This window comes from Athene cunicularia, assembly GCF_003259725.1.
Source record: "Athene cunicularia isolate RWA chromosome 18 unlocalized genomic scaffold, athCun1 chr18_part1, whole genome shotgun sequence".
In the NCBI taxonomy this organism is placed as follows: Eukaryota; Metazoa; Chordata; class Aves; order Strigiformes; family Strigidae; genus Athene; species Athene cunicularia.
Genome location: NW_020799123.1, coordinates 2,113,053 through 2,135,337, shown reverse-complemented (window position 1 = coordinate 2,135,337; position 22,285 = coordinate 2,113,053). Strand labels below are relative to the sequence as shown.

The following is a 22,285-nucleotide window of genomic DNA, read 5'->3' as shown; positions in this document are numbered from 1 at the left end:
CCCCCAGGCCTGGCCGTGAGGGAAGGAGGGGTGGCTGGGGGGAACGAACCGGGGGAAGGAGGTTCGCAGCCCGCCCCCCGGCTGGTGCTGCCCGGGAGACACGGAGCCGCGGTGTTGTCGTGCCCGGTCGCGGGCATGGCTGTGACCGGGAGACTGGGGTGCCCACCTTGTCCCTCGCTGCCTTTTCCCCCTCTCTGACCAGTTCTCCCAGTCGGAAACGAGGTGGGCAGATGGGGAACACCGGCTGGCGGGATTGTCCTCGGCAGAGTCCCTGACCTTGGGGTGGGAGGAAGGGGCCCAGTGCTGGGCTGTGGGCAACATCCTGGGGAGGGGAAGGTCCGACCGCTCCCCTTCCCATCCCGTTCTGCTCCCCCTTTAGCCCCTGGCACGCAGCGGGACAGAGACAGGCAGCTGGAAAGGCAGGGAGGAAGGATGGAGCAAACTCCAGCATCCTTCTTGCAGGGGGGTGCTGCCCGTGAAGCTGCTTAGCTCCTTGGTGAGCTGCCTGAAGTTTTACTTCTTTGTGCCTTTCAGCATGGCAATATGTGTCCTCCTCCCACACCTCCCCTGCCTGGGAAGTATCTGTGTGGAGACCCTGCCCTTGTGGGGTTAGGGCACTTCCATCACCTGGATCCTCCGCTCCCAGCAGCTGGGTGACATCAGGATGGTCCAGGGAAGGCTCAGACACTTGCTGGACTCCGGGTGCTGCGTATGGCCCGGGCATCCTCCCTCAGTGCAGCCACCACAGTGGGCAGGTTGTGGTGGCTGTGATGTTTGCTGCTTCAGTCCAGTTCTGTAAACTCCCAGCTCCTGGGGGATCCTTGTGATGGGTGAGAAAGTGGCAACAGTCAGTGTCTTTTTTTGAATGCTGCTCAGCTGTCTGCTACCATCCCAGGAAATCTGAGGCCAACCCTGCAGGGCACCGAGCACACGCAGCCTCTTGCCCTACTTGTGCTCAGGAGGTGACCCAGGCGAGCATGTGCCCAGCAGCGGAGTGTTGGGGGGGCTACCCCCTGTAACTCAGGGGGTGGGTGATACCACATTGGCAGGTGATGCCCCCTTCAAGTCATCCCAGGGTACGTCACCTGTGAACTCTGGTCTGTTTTATGGCTGTCTGACATGGTCCCAGTGGTGCTGGCTGTGCCAAGGGCTGCATGAACATAGCCAGAGAAATGCCCCCTGGCTGCAGTGGGCCAAGGCTGCACGTTTCTCCCTGGTTTACTAGAGGGGGGACTGGCAGGGAAACAGTGCTGTGGTTTGCAGGCTGACAGGAGCTGTGATCTCTCCCGTCTGAGCATGATCCTGTGCTCTGGGACCGGTGTGCTTGGCCACACGTAGTCCTGGAGGCTGGTGTCCCTCCTGCCAGACAGTGGGGGTGGTGGGGATAGCACCCTGCCTGACCAGGCTGCCCCAAAGCCGGGCAGCCTGTTACCATTGCTCTCCTTACTGGGTTTGTGGAGCAAGACCTGATTTTGATGGGCTGAATGCCCCCTGCCCGTGCTGCTTTCTGTGGCAGAGTGTGGCACACAGCTGAGTTAAATGCCTCTTGGGATGGAGCCCAAGTAAAGAGCTGACCCCCTCCACAGGGGACTGTCAGTCACTTGCCCAACCTTAATCATGAAGTAAATTGCTCGAAACTCAACCCTGCGCTGGTTGCTGCTGTGACTCATCTCAGGCTTGCTGCTGGCTGTCTAAATGTTTTCACCAAAGACATGCAGAGTGTAAGTCTCCGGCTATTTTACTCCTCACCAACAATTCTTGTTTCCCCTGGGCCATGTGTGGTGATTAGCGCACCTCCAAGTTTAAATCGAAGCTTTCTCCCCTTCCTTGGTTTGCCAGGTTGAAATGGTGGCAGAGAGGGGGTCCTTTGGCTCAGGCAGCGTGGGGCTGGTCTCTGTGTCAGGCTGTGCTGCTGTGTGTGCAGCTGTGGGAGCTGAGGGACCCCTCCCTGGACAGCGTGGCTTGACATGGGCATCATCCATCTCCAACCCCAAAGGGAGGCTCAGGACTGTGAGCTTGATCACAGCTTTCATAAACATTGCTGCCTTAGGTCCTCGCTGGTGCCAGGCACTTAGGGAGGGCGTAAGAAACATATTCTTGGCTTTGGCAAAATCACCTCCAGGGAAATCGTTTGCCTATCTGTCTGCTTGCAGGACGTGCAAGGTTTTAATCCCTCATGAACTCCGAGTGGCTGCATTTGTGACTGCTGTGTGGTGTCGCTGCAATCGCACACATTCATGAGTGCACAGTGCCCTTTGGTTTCACCACTATCAGCAAAGCTGTGATCTGGCCCATGCCTCTAGCTGCTGTGGCTTGGGAACTCAGCATCACCCCGTATCTGCTTGGAGAAAGCGTCTTCTGAGCTGGCAGGGAAGATCCATGCACATCCCAATCACTCATCACAGACTGATCTCTCTATGTGGAATCACAGAGGAATTTGGATCTGAAGGGACTTCTGGAGATACTGAGTCCAACTCTTGCAAAAACAGGTAGTTAATAGTTAAATCAGGTTGCTCACAGCCTTGACCAGGAGGTATCTTGTACCAAAGATGGAGATCCCACAACCTCTCTGATCCCTGTTCCAGTGTCTGAACAACCCTTCAGCCTCTCCTGGTCCATCCGTGCTTCAGCCCTGCCCTCACTCAGATGTTCAGATCTTGGCACGATGACCTGCAGCCCTGGGCAGATGCTGGAGGATGGAAGGAGTCTCCAACCAGCAAGTTCATCTTGTCATCCACTCATCACCTGCATGTTAGTCACCTGTCTGGATTTACTGGTCTCTTGTGAGGTTTAGTGGATGGTTTTGGTGCAGAGGCACAGCTCTGTGTCCAGGCGCTCCCTCCCATTTCATTGTGCAGGAGGGCTCACCCAGCATTGTCCTTCCACTGCTTCTGCTGTGAAGCTGCTCCAGGCACATGACTGTCCTCTTAGAGCTTCTTTTCCAGGACTTGCTGCTTTGGCGAGCAGTTCCCTGACACGCCTGAGGTCACACTTTACCTGAGGGACACAGTGTGCCATGATCCTGACCACACCACCAGGCACATCCAAAGCCTGAGCACCTTCCAGCTCAGGTGCTGCAACCATGGCTCTGCTGCATGGTGCAGACCTGTCTGCTGTCCCCGCTTCACAGGAGGCTCCTTGGAAATGCCCTATAGGAGGGTGACCAGGGAGGAGAGGTGTGTGTGAGGCAGCTCCTTCTGAGCAGGGGAGTCCCAGCCATGCTGCATTCACCATCTCTGAGGGGAACCCACCCAGAGGTGAGCCAGGAGCTTTCTCACTCTGGTGGGCAGCTGCCTATGGGCTGAAATTAGGTCCCAGCCTCCTGGCACAGATGGGGGAGAGCGACCAGCACTGCCACCTCCTCCTTTGGTGTGCACAGGCGAGAATTCACCTCTCCTGTCTGGAATGGCTTCTGCTAATGAAAAGGGAGAAGCAGTGCTGACACTGGCTTGCACTCACCCACTGGGAAACAACTGGCTGATAACCTCAGCCAAATACTTCTGCCACCAGTGATCAAAGATATTCCAGGTTATTCACCCACCCACCCAGGCCAGGAGTGACAGCCCCCCTCCCCCAGACTCACCCCTGTGCTCCTAGGAGTGATTGGATTTTTCCTTGGCTAATGAAGGCTGCAGTAAGCTCCTATCTTTGTTTATTGGAGCATCTGTAAAATAATCAGCCTTGTCATTTCAGCCTGGTCATAGAAGCAACACTTAGAGCAATGCAGCTTTTTCCTGACAGGTCTAGAGCTGCACTGAAGTACAGCCGAACCCCAGGGAGTGGCTGCCTACACGCACACGCTGGCTGTACTGGCTGCACCTTCCCGGGGGTTGTTCCTTGTGTGCCTGCTGTCATCTGCAGGGGGAACCCGCCTGGCCCCGGTGTGTGGCCTCAGCTGTTCAGCGGTGCTGGGGGTGGGTGCAGCAAAATATCCTGGGCAAGAGGAGCTCTGGGGTGGCAGAGCAACAGGGTGCTTGGGATGGGGACCTCAGCATCGTGGTCCCCTAGCAACTGCACTCTGGTCCCCTAGCAACCTCATCCTGGCCCTGTAGCAACCACAGTCCGGTCCCCTAGCAACGCCCTTCAGGCCAGTAGAAACCTGGCTCATAGAGGGTTTCTGTGAAAATCTGTAGCAGAACCACTTAGCGAGAGTTGATGGAGGGCAGCACACATCCAACCCCACACTTTGTCTAACCCATGTATTCAACAGTCTGTCCTGAGCAGGTGCTGGTTCCTGAGAGCATCCTGATGGCTTGGAATGGGGAGTGATCAAGGATTCAGCAAACTGGCATTAGTTGACCATGGCTAAGGGAAGAGGGGGATAATCTCCACATAGTCCTTATGAGTTTCTAAGCCAGAAAGAGCAGAAAACTATTCTCCAAAGCAGTCACACCAACACAAACTGCTTGTATTTCCACTAAAAACCTTCTCTGCCAGCAGCCTTGGAAACATGGGAATGATTTCTCAAGCAGTTTTACATGATATGTGTGCAGAGTGGTTTGCCTTGTGTCTTAATGCTGGTTTATTTGTGCCCTATAACCCTCAGCACTGACCTGGGTCCCATTTAGGATCCCCAAGCCACATGCTCCAGCTCTGACATCTCCAGTTCCCAGACCTCGGCTGCCCAGGAAATCCTGCTTCTGGAGTTGGTGCTCCCTGACTCTGCTTCCTCCTCTCCCTGCATGGGAAATATCCCAAGGGTGCAGGAAGGCAAAGTCTCGAAGGGGAGATGTGCCCTGCGAATCTGCAAAGGAAGCAGAATTTGCCCCTGATGTTTGTGATCTCTAATGTTTTCTCACAGCCTGGCTTTGCTGTAGCTGCTCAGCCCCCTCTCCCCAACCTGTGCTGTGTGTACATCACAGGAGAGCCAGGGTAGCCCATGTGTGATAAATGTGCTGCTGTGTGTCACTGATAACAAGCTCAACGGTGTGTCTCTGTGAGCCAGACCAGGCAGGGAGGTGGGAGCTGGTCTGGGGCAAAACCTCAGCTATCCCCATCAAATGGGCTGGGGGCTGCTGCGGGACGTGCAGGCTCGCAGGCACTGTGTGAATGGCATCCTCGTGTAAATCAGTGTGACAGCCTTGTGCAAACCAGTGGGACACCAGAGGGACATCTGAGTGTATATCAGTGGAGGGTGGGGAGGCAGAGCTGGTGGTCCGACCAATGGATTGAGGTTGCTGGGCTCTCGTCCTGTCAGTCCCTGGGTTTGCTACTGCACTCTTCTAAAATAAAAATTACAGCCTCTTTTTCCCATGTTTTGCTGTGAGACTCTTGCCTCTTGCTCTGAGCAAGTGACATCCCCTTTCCCTGCCTCAGTTTCCCGTGGTGGCTCATGGAGGTGATGCTCAGCACTCCAGAGGATGGAGGAAGCTGAACTGGCCTGATGGGTACCATGGGGGCTTTTGCGGTCAGTGGATGGGGGGAGTCTTCATCCAGCCTGTGATGGAAGGGGTGCAGCTGTAGGAACTTCACCTCCATGACTCCTTAGCTCTGTGCTATATGGGCATTTGTTCCTGGCAGTACTAGAGGAGGGTGCACAAACAGACTCATGTGTTGGAAATGCCTGAGGTTTACATGGCTCTGGAAAAAGAGAGAGACATTCCCATCCTTTCCTCCAGCAGTTTTTATTTCCCTTGGCCTCCCACTTTTCGTTGGAGGCAGAGACCTCTGGAAATTGGCTTTCTCAGCAGCACAGAGCCCAACCCTGGTGTGAGCAGGGTGTGCTGCAAAGCCAGCACAAGCAAGCAAAATGATGCTTGTTTCTCAGGCTCAGAGAACTGCAAGCTCAGATGAGATGTCCTGCTGGCCTCTGAGGTCCTCTTTCACACAGATACTTCATGCATATTGCATGTGTGTGTGGAGCTGCACTCAGCAAGCCGAGCTGGTTTGGATGCTAACACAACAGTGAGCAGCCCTGTTCCAGTGCCCAGTCTCACATAAAGCATAAATCAAGACAAAGCACAGTTGCCAGCAGGTCAGTGCCCTTCCATATGTTGGCGACTTTCCATGTGCTCATTGGGTTGTCTTGCATGAGACAGCAGAGTGGCAAGAATTCTGGAAATGAATTTAACTGCATGTGCTTGGTGGTTGTGCTGGTCTGGTGTTTGCAGGGAGATGGGTCCCTGTGACAGCCCTGTGGTCCCCGTTCTCCGTTAACGGTTGGACTAGATCTTCAAGGTCCTTTCCAACCTAGTTGATTCTGTGATTCTGTGACGTCTCCTGCTGGCTAATGTGGCTCCCATTTAATTTCCAGAGGACGAGATTGTTTCCATGGCTGACTCCACCACCACCATCGATGACATTGAAGGAGAGCTCTTCAAAATCGAGAGGATCAGGGAGATCCTGGTGAGGAGGGAGTCAGAGCTGCGGTACATGTGAGTACCTGCCCTCCTCCTGCGCTGTCCCCGTTTCCCAGCGTTTTCTGCCTGCCTGATCAAACGTGGATCATCCCTAGGGATGGGCAGAGCTCAGGCTGCTTTCCACCTCACTTTTCACCTGGAAGCGCAGCCTCTCCCACCGCTCTGGCCTTGCTCTCAGAAGGGGCTTGAACAGGTCCCCATTACAAAGCTGCTGCTGATGCTGTGATGATTTGAGCCAGCTTACTTGCATGCAAACAGAGTTTATGATACAGGTTTAACTACAGTACATGTTTCCATATTTAACCATGAGCATCCCGTCTTCCCAGTGGGTCCATACTCTTAGTGCATGGCTCTTGGGCTGGGCTTGGAAGGGACCTGAGGTTTGGTGGCTCACTGCTGTTCTCTGGAGATATCACTCTGCCCCAGCACGCAGATCTGCAGCTGTTGAACAACCACACGACCACAGTTTACTCTCCCCATATTGAAGTACTGCACATCCTCCCAGCTCCTCCTTTCCGCCTTCATCCCCTGGCTGCTGAGGTCATCAGGACACATCGGGGCTGGACCTGATGCCTCTCTCCACACCACATCCTGCTCTCCGCTCCCGGTACAGCCTTTGCAGCCAGATGAGGAGGGAAGCTTTTTCTCTGGGGTCCATTTCAATAATCAGACCAGTTTTTGAGTAAAAGTCTGTAGGCCTTTCACATTTAAGGCAATCAAATAGCCACTGTGTTGCAGTGGAACTAACCAGCACTTAAGGTGATAAAGAACATTTTCCCTGGGTATATTGGGAAGTTTTATGGTTTGGGAGGAAAAGGACCAACATTTATAGTCTGGGTTGGTTAAGCTTTTTAATACCACTAAATTGCTATAGTCAGGCCAGTCTTGAGATCCTGTGCTGTCAGGTCAACACAAAGCCTGAGATTTTTTACTGGTAATGGAAAAAATCATATTTACTGGGCTACAGCACCTGATATGCTGCTTTTTTAGTGTGTCTGGGTCCCTACTGGTACCTATGCTACAGGGATCACCAAAGCCTGGAAATACCCCTGTAAATTTGCTGTCTGGAGGAGCTGTGAGCTGGACTGTGATTTAGAGGCTCAGATTTCAAGTGCTGACCTCTTTGAGGCACAGTTCCCCTGAATATATTGTTGAAAAGGGGGTTTGGAAATCATTAAAAATGTAGTTCTTAAATGTTTTCCATGGCAACCGGTACCTAAATCTCAGAGGTGCTGTCAGAATTCACATCTCTTGCTTTTTCTTATCCTTTTATTTGTTTTCTTCTGTGGCTTATACTTGGAAAATAAAAGGAAATCACCTGCAGAAACCACATACCAGGGTGGACATGGCTGCAAAAGTGATCACTTGGAAGTTTGGAAATGCCAGGATCGCATGTCCAAGTGGTTTGGCAGTGCTGTGGGCAACTCGAGCCTTGGCTCTGCGGAGCACAGCAGCCGGGAGGAGCGTGGCTCTGCAGGGCAGGGAAAGCTGAGGGCTTCTGGAACTGTCAATGTTAGGTAAATGGTTGGATTGGATGATCTTCAAGGTCTTTTCCAACCTAGACGATTCTGTGATTCTCTGATTCCCTCAGCATCGCTGCTGGAGAAGAGGGATCCCAGACCTGGGTTCTGCAGGACAGGATTAACAAAGATGGGGACCTGGGGCTGTAAGGTGTTTTTTTTTTCCCCCAATGGGTAAAAATGTGTTATTCAGGATGGCTGGACTGTGGGGCTTGGGGAGATGGACATCTCCATTGATGTGCTGCCAAATGGAGGAGTGACCTGGCTGGTCAGTCGATAGCAATCAGTGTTTTCTTCTTGGAAATGCCAGACTAAAACATTCCAGCATTTCTGAGATGTCTGTGCTCTGGAAAACAATGAAGCTCCCAATAGCTTCTGTCCAACCTCTCCTTTTATAGGGCAAAAAGAAAGGTCTGAAACTCCTGTGGGAGATTCAGCTCTGCACTTCACCTGCTCAGTGCTCTGATCTGCTCCCCAGGGCCAGACAGGGGTAGTGTGGCAATGGCTGATGCTGCAATAAGTTTTATCACCAGTGGTAGAAATAATGTCAGCTCCAGCAGCAGACTTCTGGGTGCTTGTCTTTGCAATCTCCCAAATTTTATTGAAATGAGAATTTTTATTATTGCCCATTTATTATTCTCATTATCAGCTTTTACGGAATTAAATTCCAATTTAATTTTAATAATATTTCAGTTATTGTTTGACTGTTTATTTTAATTTTAGTCAGTATATCACTAGCAATCGGCCTGTTGCCCATGTGGGCCATGCAGAGCTCCCCACTGGTGCTCTTTGTACAAGCTCAGGGCTTAGCCACCACAGGACTATGAGCAGGCAGCAAAAGGACAAACAGACCTCCCTGTTCTCCACGTGCAGCTCCCAGACATTGGTGTCGGTGGACCTGCTCAGTGTGTTATGCAAACAAATGGAAGACACTGTCAGATGGAGCAAAAATCTGACAGAGCCAAGAGGAAATCTTCTCCGCCTGAGATGATCTCCTCCTACAGCAATATCTCACAGGGTCCCTCTTTGTCAGTATGTTTATTTTCCCTTCCTTTATCAATATTTCTGGTGTCCTCGGCTCAGCTGACAAAGCTGCATCTTCAAGTAGCTCCAGCAAATATGACTCATCCCAGAAGGGGTGGACGGCATGACTCAGTGGAAGGAGCTGCAGGATTATTGAAGATGCAGACAGGGCTTTTAGTAACACATACTTCAGAAGTATCAAGGCATATCTGTTCAAGGTGACACCAGCCCATAAGTCAGTCACATATTATCTGTAGACACAGATCATGTGTTAGTGTTTCTCGTCACTCATGGCCAAGGAGCTTGCGAGAAATCAGAATCCTAGAATGGTTTGGGTTGGAAGGAATGTTAAAGATCATCCAGTCCCAACCCCCCTGCCCCGGGCAGGGACACCTTCCACTAGCCCAGGTTGCTCAAAGCCCTGTCCAGCCTGGCCTTGAACCCTTCCAGGGAGGGGGCAGCCACAGCTTCTCTGGGCAGCCTGTGCTCTTCCAGGTTGGACGATTTCCCATGTGCCCTGCACAGTGTCCAAGGAGTCCTTCTGCATCAAAGGCTTGGGAAGCTCGTTCTAAGGCGCTGGGGTGCTTAGTAGGGCTTAGCAGGGTGTATGGTGCCTCTATCTAGGTGAAAAATGGGTTGGCTGATTCTTCATAGTCAACATTCAAATATGCTGCTCTTCTTGGAGGCTCAGTCCAGACAGTGTGCCCTGTGGTGTTGGTACTTACCACCAGCTTCATGAAAGTGGTCAGTGAACATGATGTTTAACGGGGGCACATGCTTCCAATCCCACCCCATGTAGGCAAGGCACTGTGCACGGGGCAGCACAGGGCCAAATCCTGTATGGGCACGTCTGGTCTCCAGCTGAGAGTTTTGTGACACCAGATCTTTTCTCAGCACAGACTGCTCATGCTTCAGTGCTCATGTCTGTTGTCTAAAGCATCCAGGGCTGTGGTCACAAGTCTCTAAGGTCTAGGGAGCTCTTAGATACAGGCATTTCTGAGATATCAGTGGATTAGTTGCACTGTCATACTGAAATGGTCCTGGTCAGTGTCCACATCTACCTCAGGGTGATGTTGGGAACTCCTTTTTCTGCTGGTGGAGATACTTGGCACCATTTGAATGTGCAGCCTGACCCCAGCACCCCTGCAATGGGGCTTCTGGTGCCATTGCTGGCTCCAAGCTCCTGGAAGATGTGTATGGAGAGCATGAGGACTGGTATGTCAGTGAAGAGATTGCTTTGTGTATGCACCAGTGGACCAATTTCTGGTTCAGGGGCATGGGAGCCTGTTACATATGGAAAACCTGGGGCTGGATTTTGGATGCAGTCACTTTGTTTTAGCTTCAGGCCAGTTAACAGAGGTGGGGAGATGTCAGATGGCCTGGTCAGGGTGGCTCACCCATGCCAAGGTAAGCTTGGAGAAAGATGAGAAGCATCCCAAATCGCAGCTCAACAGTCCCACCCTGATCAACAGATTCAGTGCCTTGCCATGGGGTGGCACCTCAGAGAGTACTGACAATATATATCTTTTGGGCGGGGCTTGTAGAAACTCTTCTCAAATAAGCCAACAGCCAAAATCCCTGATCAGGGATTTAAGTTCCCAGGTACCTTAATGACAAGGAAATGGTGCTTCACTGGCTGGTGGCTGGCTGGACTGTGCTGAGGCTCGGGATGTCAGCAGGCTTTTCCTAATCTTCCCAGTGAGAGATAATGTGTAAGGAGCCCAAGGAAGGCTCAGAGCAGAAGAAATAGTGTCAGATGGGTTGGTCTCATCATGCTTTGGTTGGAGATGTGTGGCCAATTTTGGCCCTAGGCTGACACAGCTTTGGAGAAGACTGCTGGAAGGGCAGATGGGGCTGGGCAGCCCTTGGGTCGCTGCTTGCTCTGTGTATGAGTTGCTGACAGAAAGCAGGAGGACTCAGAGGAAAGGACCCTAAAGGGTAAAGCAAAGAGGTTTTTAAAGCCAAAAGCTGCTGGCATGAGAGAGGTCGGGGTGGGGGGGAGGGGGGGGTAGAGACAGCCCACAGACCAGAGGCAGCATTAGGGTTACTGTGACTTGAGTCATCTTCTGTGGTGTCACCTGCCCAGAAGAGATCCTCAAAGATGGCTTTGTTCATGGTGGAGGGAGGTCTCAGCCACAAGTACTCTCTGCTCTTGGGGTTTCCCTCACCATGGGCGAGTGCATAAAGCTCTTCAAGCTGAAGCACTGGTGCTCATCATGCCCAGACACCATCGTTCCTCAGTCTTGTCCAAGCACAGCTTTAGTGAGGACACAGGCATGCGATGTTTTAAAATAATAAATAAATTGTGTTAAGTCTTCTCTGCCAGGCCTAGTGAGCAGTGAACAGCACTTGAACTGATACACCATGGAGCGTCTGTGGTACTTCTGAGACATCATCAAACTGCCTCCAGCACAGTCAGGGCTGCATATCCCCCCGTCCGCTCCATCGCCAGCTGCCGCTGACATTTGAGCTGAGCCCGTCCTGTTCGGTATCTTGCTGCTGTCGTGTGGTTTGAGCCAGAGATGATTTCATTGCCTGCAGCTTTAGCAGGCTCCTTTTCTTCTGTTGAAATGACCTTGTTTCTCAGCGGACAACCGCAAAGTCTGCCCATTCCCTCCCTCTGTTGTGTTTCATTCTCTACCTTCTTTTAATTCTGCAGAAAGGCAGTGTAAAAATGTCAGATCTTTTTATGTAGCAGCAGCTTCCATTTGGTTTGGATTCTGCTGTTTGGGGATTCTTTTTTTCAAGAAGGAGAAACACAGCTGCCATTGCATGGTTGATGTGCCAGGTTTTAATAAGGCTTCATTGTCATTAGAGTTGATGAAACTTTTTCTTTGCCAACAACCCGTAATGCAATCCATGTAGCTCCAACAAAAGCACCGAGATGAAGTGGGCTCCTATTACCCATAGGAAGGCAGGTAAATCTGTGCTCCCTGCCTTGGGCACCAAGTGCATTGCCTTCCCAAGTGTTGGTTGGGTGTTGTTCTCGAGGGTTCCTCTCCCCGTCTTTCCCTCAGTGGTTTCCTTTGTGTCTCTGCAGGATGGATGACATTCAGCTTTGTAAAGAAATCAGCCGGCTGAAAAAAGAGCTTCAAAAGCTCATAGCTCTTCCAGGTAAGGCTTTGTAAAGCTTCAGAGAGCTGCACCCTACTGCTGCAATCAGCAGAAAGGTTTCCATGAAATAGAAGCTTTTGAACGGCTCCTGCCCCGGGGTGCTCCCAGAGACACTGCTGCTGCAGGCAGTACAGGAGCATCAAGAAATACAGTTCCTGAGTATGACATGGGGTCTTCCGTGGGAGTTCTACTGCTTGCAGTACTGCAAGGGAGTCCTTGTTCAGGCCTGGGCTGAAGGGTAAAGGAAACAGAAAAGAAGAAAAAACATGAGCTCTTTGAGGAAGAGCATTGGTCTGGTATAGGAGGAGGACAGGAGCTGAGTGAAGTAGGGGTGTACACAGGGGGACCTGCCATGTACACCGAGGAGAATCCCTAAATGAGTTGAGAGGACAAGCAGGAGACGCTGTCAAACCACACCATGGGGGGCCCCTTTTGGAGGTAGCAGGAGGGGAAAAGTCTTCAAAGTCTTCAGGTGTGTGAAAATCAATGAATTCTTGCTGCGGCCATGTCAGAGCGGTGTGTCAGTGACAGGGCAGAGGGCAGCAGCTGCCGGGGAAGGATTCCTGGCTGCAGCCAGGGTAGGATGGGTGCCAGGGGGATGTCATACCGAAGGGGCTTGGCGATGTCCCTGATTTAGATGAATTCATCATTCAGGATGTTGAAAAAAGGCAAACAGTCCAGAGCAGCATATGTGAAAACTCCAGCTGGGAGGAAATTCTGCTTTTGTCACCCCCCCTTATGATGACCAGTGACCCTCCATGTCCCTGTCACAGCCAGAGCCACCCTTGTCCCTTCATAGCCCAGGAAAGGCCAAACCTTGTTCCCCTAAAGGATCCCACTCAGCCAAATTTTTCAAAATGAAAGCACACACCAAACAGCTCAGCGTTTGAATGAAAACGATCAAGAAAGGCTTCGCCACAAACTGTCCATCGCTTTCATAAGCCTGGGCCTCCTCCTAGGACATCCTCATTCATCCTCCAGCAAGGACTTTATGTGTGTTTTCAGAACCAGATGGGAGACATATCCCTGCTTATTTGTACCCATCCAAGCATTAAGATTTGGACCTGGGTTATTTCCACCACTAGTCTCTCTCTGAAGATGCTGCTCTCACTGAGACCAATGAGTGTGTAGCAGGGGCAATGCCTGGGTGCAGACAAGGGACCAGCTGTGCACATCGGCTTCCCAGAGCAGCAGCTCAGCTCATTGCTTCTGTACCCAGGGTTATCTCAAAGCCAGGAGTGGCAAGAAACCTCGACCCTTTCTAATGCCATAGTGTTGCTGTGCTGTGTGTTCTTGTGAATATTCAGCATGCAGTTAGAGCCCAACTGCTGCTTAATATGCGGGTCTTGATCAGTTTAATACAACCTGGCTATGTCCAGAGAGAGGTTCAGACAGGGGAGGGGAAGATTCTACCATAAAAAAAACAGGACCTGCTTGCAAAACATAGACCTGAATTTCATGCAGGCTTTCAATTCAAACATCTTCTAGTTCATAAAACGACTTGACCTAAATGATGGCTCAGGACCAGAGATAAACCTGGCCTTTCTGAAGCTAGAAAAAGGTGGGTGACGTTCCTTCATCTGCTTTGGTCTTTCATTTCTAGCCTTTTCAGCATTCCCAGGTTCCTCTGAGAGCAGAAATGCTGCTTGCATCAGAGATGCTTTTTTTGTCTTTTTTATAACTTGACTCAAATCAGACTGTGCTGGAAAAATCCTGCAAATCACTGGTCTCGTGAGTCTGTCGCAGCAGATCATTTGTAAAAATGGGCATTGAACTTTGTTTCAGATGAAGATTCAAACACGTCAGTGCTTACTCAGAGCTCAGCCAGACCTGTGGCCTGAAATCTCACCAGACCAAGGTGACTTTAGTAATTCAGACAGTTATTGTGGTCATGATGGACTCTGACATCAGCAAGTTGGAAAAAAAGGTGCAGCGTTTATACAATGGGTATGTTAACTCTGACATGCTCCCACTCAGGAATGCAGATTGCTAATTAACTCCAAATAGCTGGTATGTTTGTGTACAGCCTGATGCTTCCGATTTGTATGGCATCCCAATGACACTGTAAAGTGCTCCGATTCCCACCAGGCAAGTGGGAGCTGCTGCACGGAGACTGCCCTTGGCCAGGTCACTTTACATTAACTCTTCATGGTAGAAGACCAGCATCTGTGGCCTAGACCTCAGTCCAGATCAGCTTTCTCTGCCAGGAAGCTCAAGCTCACTCCCTGCACAAGACCCACAGTTGTAGGAGAAACCTTTGTTTCCCGGGGATGTTTCCAATAACATGATGATTATGAGAAGTTCCTCCTACTCAGACCCCTGCAGCAGCACCTCTGATCGATACATAGCAGACTTTAAACTGCAAATCAATACATAGTTTAGGTAACTGCTGAGACCCAGTCTACAGGGTTTGCTCCTTACTGTGAATTTTGCTGCATTTTTATTTAGCTAAAGGAAGACAGGAGATTGATCCAGCCTGTGCTGGATTGATTTTGGAGCTGGCTGCTGAATTCAGAAATGGTATTAAACAGCTGCAGCACAGAAAGCCTAGTTTCCACCTGAAGTAGCTCTCCATTTATACTTAACACTCCTTAGCCCTATCTCTATCATCTTCATGTATCCCACTTTACCATTATGTATCAATATGTATAGGACATGACTTCATAGTGATGTGAGAGTTTTCCAGGTCCTCACTAACTCACTGCCCAAAGATACGGGGCACAAGTGGGTCCCACTGTGCTCAAGGTAGGTCAGTTTTGGGGTTCAAGTGATAACCAAGGCTAATGCATTCAAAATAGCCCAGCAGACATTTTTCATCCATGTTGCTGGGGTGGGAATGGGGCTGACAGTGGTTTGAAAGGTCAGATGCAGAGGATGAGATCACTGGATCCCCTTCAGCAAGGGAATAAGGCAACAAAACCAGTGGATCATATTGGTTTTCATGTCTCCGTATGTATGGCATAAATGGTGGTGTGCGGTGTTCCCAAGGCATTGTTGCTAATTCCCTATACACAGCTGGCTTCTCAGGCACATGGAGGGCCTGACTCAGAGGTCTCTGGACCCCTACCCAGCTCAGGGCCAAGGTGAGGCTGGTTGGGTGTGCTGACACGGGAACTGTGGGTTAAGCACATCCTGGCTGATGGATGACGTCTGAGTCTGACATTTCTGAGCTCGATGAGACCCGGGACCCAGCCTCTTCAGCAGTGCACGGTGAAGGCCCCAGGGGAGCAAGCCATGGTCATCTCCCACCAGAGAAGTCATCTTGTTGAGGGGCCCTTTCTCTCCTCTGCAAACCTCACCGTTGCTTCTTGCAGTGCTTAGCCGCAGTAAAAATTTGGGGAGAATCTAAACTTTCAAAGTTTGATGACACCAGACCTGTCTCCTCCCAGCCAGGGTGGTTTGGGATGAGGCTGTTGCTTATTTAACAGCCTGGATCCAGGTGACCCCCACTCTTGGCCTTGACATGGGTAGGATGGACCCTGTTGGTATGTTAAATGTGTTCCCTGTGCTGCAGAGAATGAGAAGTCCAACGAGGAGAAGCAGAGGGAAGAGGAGCTGGTACAGCAGATACACAAGTTGGTGGAAACACGGGATTTCCTGGTGGACGATGTGGAGTTTGAGAGGCTCAGGTACTGGGTGCATTTTATTCCTTACACAGAGGACAATGCAGTCTGTCCTCTGATCTGTATCATGCCTTGCCAGATGTTCCTGGATGCCTTGCTGCTCCTTTCCTGAGTGGTAACCAATCTCTTTGTCACAGGGAAAGGGAAGAAGACAAGGAAATGGCAGAGTTCCTGCAGAGTAAGCTCTCCAAAAGCTACTTCCAGAAAGGAAGTAGGTGGTTGATGAATTTTATTCCTTGCATTGAACCTTCCCTTTCCTAAGCACTCTGTCTCCCAAGATTTCATTGCTCTGTATGGGGCTAGCTTACCGGGAGGCCATCTGTTGCTGGAGGAGGGTGTGGGGAAGTGGCAACAGGAGGATGCTGGTGCTTTAGATCACATTGTGGAAACATCCCGAATCAGTACAGATGATATGCTTCCGTTTCCTTCCTGGCATTTCCCAGCCACCATGTCCTATGAGAATGGGCATGAGTATCCTTTTATGGCTGATGTACTTCATCTGACCCTTTCCAATCACCTCCTTAGATTTCATCACACCATTACCTAAGGTCACAAGCTGTGATATCCATCCAGTCCTCCTCCTTCGTGGCCTCTGACAGCAGGCCATCCTCTTCCCTGTGCCTCCATCACTGCTGAAGGAACACCTCCCCAGTGCTGTGGGAGGCATTTCTAGCCCAGGGTCCCTGTGCCTGTGTCCTGCCTGTGGACACCCACAGAGCACACACGGTGATGTGCCTCCTGCATGCAGGAGCTCATGCCCAGCTGTGGGTCTGAAACGGGTCAGTATCTTAGCCCTGAAAGGACCTCTAAGAAGAAGCAATGGCCTGTACCCTTAGCACCAGGCAGACACTGTTTCCTCTTTCCATAGCTCCTGTCAAAGAGAAGAAAATGACTTCCAGGGGGCAGCAAACCTCTGCACCATACATGACCAAAACGGGCCTCACCCTGCTCAAGGAGTGCTGTGGCTTCACCTGCTCCATCATGTAGGACAGCCCCCAGCTCCTCTGCACAGGACATGACCATGGTAGTGTACATGTCCTGGGAGGCTGGGTGGGCAAGAGGGGCTTCCCTGGTGTGCTGAAACGGGCAATTGCCTGTGCGGGGTGGGTGAGCAGCAACGCCCCGACACGCACAGCTTCTGGTGCTGCATGAGGGGCCAGCAGGCTGCAGCCCTGCTCTGGAGGGTCTGCCACTGGGGAGAAGTGCTGGAGCCCCACTGAGTCCTGAGAGAGGGGCTGGAAGGGAAATGGCTGGTTGTGGTTAGGAGGAGAAGAAGGTGGAGGGAGCTGGGTGGAAGGGAAAGACAGATGGAGGCCAGGGAGGAGCAGAGCCAGGCACACTGCAGGTAGCGGACCCCAGGCATCCCCTTGTAAGTATGTACAGGAGGGAGTTGTTGGTCAAATGTATCCCTTCTGTGCACATCTGGTGCTCATGGAGTTATACCACCAATGCCTTTGTCTTCTCTGAAAGCTTAAGAAGCTATCAGGACTTTCTGTCCTTGAGGGTCCTCGTGTGCCTTCTCCTGCCTGCTCCTTCTCAGCAAGTTGCAGTTAAATCACTGGCATCTGCTGACAGCCACAGGTGCCCAACTGTAAAGTGATGTGCCCATTATTTTTAAAGCAGAGTTTAGTAAGGACCAGACTATGTCAGTGGTACAGGACTATCCTCTGGCTGCTGAGGGTCACCCAGACAGTCCCTGTCCATTTGCCAGTGGTTCAGGACATAAACTCATTCTGAACATTGTCACTTTGTAGAAGTCTCACAGAGTGGCAGACCCATGGAGAGGTGCTTCTTGCCAGTGCAGCCTGGTAGGGACTTTCCCTCCTTATCCCAGGAGGAGGCTGAAGTGACCAGGCTTACAGAGGTGGGTGGTTGGATCCCCACTGGGCCAGCTCCGCTTGGTTCTCCCTACTCTCATGCCTATGCATAGCACTGCTCCACAACACATGCTGCCAAAATTGGTGTTTGTGAGGTGCAGACAAGTCAAGCAAGGCCTAAATAGCTTGGTGTGGGATGAAGAAGAGGCTGAACTGGTGATAAGTGGTGAGCTAAGTTCAGTCCTGCCAGAGTGTGGTGCAGACACAGGAGAACCAAGTCACAGTTGAGATGATGTTATGTCTATAAGGATGTGCTTTAATACAGCTGAAGTGAAATTCTGTGCTCTAGCACCACAAATCTGAGTCCAGACCTTACAGCCCCTCACAGAGCAGCTGGAATGGAGGTAAAATCACTGAGCTCCCACCTTCCCCATGGGCTTCACCCAGTATGTGATGAGCATGGCCAAAGCTGAGTGCTAGGTCCTGGCTGACAGTGTGTGTGACAAGCACTGTGTAAGAGGAAGATGATGGCAATGGAAGTCCAGTGGGTTGTAGTCTCTGTGAGAGGATACAACTCATCCTTAATATTGCTGGAGACTTCCATTGTGGTAGGTAGCCTGACACACAAGTGTTAGTCTCATTGGTATTAGGCCCTCTATAAAGCAGGGTTGGGTCTCTAGCCTTTGCAGAAAGGAGGCACCAAGGGGATCCCATGGTTGCAACCCATAGTTTCCTATCTCTTGACTTTCCTTCCCAGGTCTCCAGCCAGAATCCACAATCTGCTCTCCTCCGAGAGTTTCAATTTCTCATCATTGTTCATGCTTCCCACTGCAGCACCACCACCAAAGAGACTTCCCAAGCAGGCTGGTGCAAGCTTGAATGATGGCATTTGTCCTTAGTGCCACGTCAACTGTCGTCTCCTCCATGACATCAACAAACACCAAATTCCACCTGAGCTCAGCTTGGAGGAGGTGTGTTGCAGCTGCAGCAAACAAGTTCATGACAAAGAAGACCAGTGCAGTCCTTCACCTGGACAGAGTAATAAAAAAAGCACTGGGAGCTAATGTATGGAGAACATTGTGCTCCACCCTCCAGGATATGCTGTGGCCACAGATGATGTCTCATCCTTAGCCTTGTACCACCTTGTGAGTCTCTACGGGCAGTTTCGTGAGGACTCTTGGTGGGGAATGTCTGGTCTGGGTTTTGTTGTGTTTGCATTGGTGTTATTGCAAGGTGCTCCATGGCTTTGGGTAGAGCTGAGCAAAGTGTGAAGGTCAGTCCCTAGAGCTGGCTGAATGAAGGGCTAATTCTTGTGAAGTTATCACCTGAGCACAGACCCAGCATGTTGAACTGTGAGCAGATGAGTTACTTTCTTCACCTCACTATTACTGGATTCAGTTTTCAGCTCCAAGAAAAAGGAGGAAATTAAAGCAAAAGAGAAAATTCTGAAGAACAGGGCAATATGCAGAAGGAAATGAAAACCAAACAGGAGATTGCAATAGTGGCAAGGGAAGGTGGAGACAGCAGGTGAAAGACACTCTCACTGCCAAGAGGGCATTCAGTCCTGCTCTCCAGTGCTCAGACAGTGCCTCTGGGCTTGGCACCATGAGCCAGACTCATGGCACCCTGAGGTCATGCAGTGTCTGGGTTTCTGTTGTCCCTTCTGAGCATCCACCCGTGTTGAGGTGGCACAGCCAAAGCTGCTAATGCCCATCATGGTAGGACAGGGGCTGTTTCCTTATGGGTGTGAAGGCCTCTCACATCTCCTGCCCTGTAAGCTGCTGTGGTGTCACTGGGTGTCCTGGCGTGGCCTTCCCTTTGGGTGGCTGCCCAAGAGCTCTGGCTGCACCTCTGGCCAAAATGCTGATTCCTCCAGCTCAGTCCTGCTACAGCTTGCTGTAGGGTCTGGAGATGGTGTTCCTGCCTGGGTCACTGTCAGACATGCCCATGCCAGTGAGATGGTCACAACTCATTTGGCTCTTTCCATTGCACCTAATAGCACATTCATCCTTATAAAATACAATTCAGGTGGAATACTTACAAGTGCAATCTCATAATCAGGTCCAAGTTCCTCCTGCATTTCTTTTTCAGCACTGCCAGAAAACCCAGTGTGTGGGAACCTGTTCTCCAACCTTTGCAAGGTGGTTCCACTCACTCGTCCTTCCTGAGCAATCTCATCCCCATATGGATCTTAACAGCAGCTGGAAAAGTCCAAAAGCCAAACCAGTCCCTCTGCACACTCACAAACCAGAGTACAAGGCCTGAATGGGTCAACATGACACCTGGTCATCTCTAGCAAACTTGACACCACTTTGGTCTGTGTCACCTCTGAGTTGACTTCAGTGATCTCATTCTGAAGCCTGCTTGCATTGTGCTGCCCAATGTTAATGTCCTACAGCGTCCCACAACCACCATCTGCCAGTTCATGGTCTCTCTTTGCTTAGTGGAGGCTTCAGTGTGGGCTGGAGAGAGCAACATGTAGGTCACAGCGACAAATTAAGTCACAGAGAGCTCCTCTCTACTTTGTCAACCCTGTGTGATGGAATGCGGTGCAGTACACAGCCGGGGCTGTTGTCCAAGCAGTGGTGACAGGCCATCATCAGTAGCATCCATCCTGGAATTGATGGGATAGATTTGGTCACTCACTCCCTGCTCTTCCAGAAAGTATTCAGTGGCTGCTTTGCTTGGTCACTCTCTAGTCACGGACGTGGTGCTACGGGTGTTTGCTTTGATCCACACAGCCCAAAGGCTCAAGACCCAGAAGGCCCCCCTCACTGTCCTTGCCTTCCCCAGGGTCTTCTTGGGAAGGGAGAGTAAGGAAGCCAGTTTGTTTAGTTGAACTGAGAGGGAGCCAAAGCCCTTGATTCAGAAGTTGCTAATTCATCCCTACCTCCACCCTACAAGGCCCCAAGACCCAGATTTCGCCTGCTGAGCAGGCAGGGAGGATGGCCAGGGGAGCATGGGCAAGGTCCTGGCCTGCTTTGGGCTGTACTGTCTGTGTTTGTGTGTGGCTGGTCATGGCGAAGGGGACAGGCTGCTGTCCTGGTCATACGCCACGATTTGGCCTGTATTCCTGTATTTTAACTGATGGCAGAGGTGTGCAGCACACGGGAGCGACGCTGTTTCATGTGCATTGATTTCAACCCAAACAAATAAATGTCTGTTGGAAGCTTGGTTCATAGATATTTTCCCCGCCTGGGACCTTTGTGGAGAGGTTCTCAGGCTGTGTCACAGCAGGGTGGTTGAAGTGGAACAGAAACAAGATCCTACACTGGCTGGACTTTGGAGTTACCTGGTATTGCAGGTGCACAGAGCAGCTCCTGCTGCTGCAGCAAGATATCCAGCCCTTCCATTTCTGGCTGTTGACCTAACTTTGCACTTTTAAGCCAGGCTGAAAAATCTTTGTAAGGGCAAGAAAGTGCCTTTCCTGAGTTAATATCCTTTAATGCTCAGAGCCCTGAATTCTTTTGATATATCTCTTCACTGATAACAGCCTTCTGTCCTCATCAAGCCTCAATGATGCCATTTATAGGGGGGCTGTGGAACGTCATCTTCTATATGTGGTATTTTGCTTAGTGGAGCACTGAAGGGGGTCTGGCTGCACCATCTCTTCTCTTGGCCCTCCTGTATCCCACTCCCAGGTGCTCTCAGAAGGCGAAACAGGACTGGCAGGCCTGCAAACTGTAGGATCTCTTGGGTTTTGGAGTTTCTTGTCCTTAGGATGGGTCATTACGAACATATGAGAAGTGCCTTATGGTGGAGAAGGCAAGGAGGTGGGAGATGGGCTGAGTAGGAGCAGAGAGGTGGGACAGTCTGTGCGTTGCTGGGTCTTGTCAGTTGTGTAGGACCAGGGAAGCTTGCAGTCACTCACAGATGCAACGTGCTTTTATGCCAGTGACTGCTGAGAGGGGACCAGGAAGCTCTGGCACCCACATCCTCTCTTGGATCGGGTGGCTGGAATGAGCAAAACCAATGCTCTAATTCAGGTTTAATGACTTCCATGTCTTTTGCCATCTGGCACCCAATGGTGCTCGGCATGCCAAGTCCCAGGGAAGTGCTAATCATGGGGTGAATAAGCCAGCAGTGTCTTCTGAAGTCACTTCTGAAGACAGTGGTCAGTGCTAGCACAGGGTTGTCCTTGTGCCTCCTTGCAGAATGCCTAAAAGGGGAGGTAGCAGGTCTCCAGGTGAGCATCCTAAGGGATCCAGAGCTGACTGTCTTTCTGTACAGCCGTGTTCTGTGTCAGAACATGTCCCTGTCTCTTGGACTGCATGATGGCTTCTGTGCATCTGGCCAGTCTGGGGCACAAGCCCCTCCAGTGGGAATCCCACCATTCCAGTGGGGGGGGGCAGAGCTGTCCTGCAGAGCAGGGAGTGCAGCAGTGAGTACTGGCATTGCGAACTCATGCCCACACTGGTGGAATAGCAGGCTGCTCCAGAGGAAATGTTGACAGAGTCCAGATTAAACGAATGACAACAATTCAATGTGCTGGGGATTTTCCATCAACAAGAGACAAAACAGGCTGCAGATTTAGCCAATACTTTAATCATCTCTTCTCTGTGCCAAGAGGAAAAAAAAATCTTACAGAAAAACCCACCCAAACCCAAAAAACACAATGCAAACAAATCCAAACCCTGCAATTCCTCAAGGAGAAGTCAGGCTGTTAACACAAAAAAGCTTGTTTATTATACACAGCATCACAGAACTGAAACCCTGATACCTGATCAGGTAATTTTAGTCTTTACATCCATATCCCACGGCATCATGAGTCACAAGAAAGTGAATAGAGTCCAAGAAAGAGAATAGAGCTGGTAGGAACAGCATCTTGG

General features: G+C 50.9%; 1 protein-coding gene across 1 annotated transcript; it reads left to right on the top strand.

Annotated features, from left to right (window-relative positions):
* Positions 1 to 6,255: 6,255 nt before the first annotated feature.
* On the top strand, positions 6,256 to 20,641 carry LOC113486886 (uncharacterized protein C16orf45-like). Its single transcript, XM_026861214.1, has 6 exons — positions 6,256 to 6,374; positions 11,943 to 12,016; positions 15,531 to 15,645; positions 15,777 to 15,850; positions 16,508 to 16,663; positions 18,214 to 20,641. The coding sequence occupies exons 1-5, from the start codon at positions 6,271 to 6,273 to the stop codon at positions 16,624 to 16,626; spliced, it is 486 nt and encodes a 161-aa protein (XP_026717015.1). The 5' UTR covers positions 6,256 to 6,270; the 3' UTR covers positions 16,627 to 16,663; positions 18,214 to 20,641.
* The last annotated feature ends 1,644 nt before the right edge of the window (positions 20,642 to 22,285 follow it).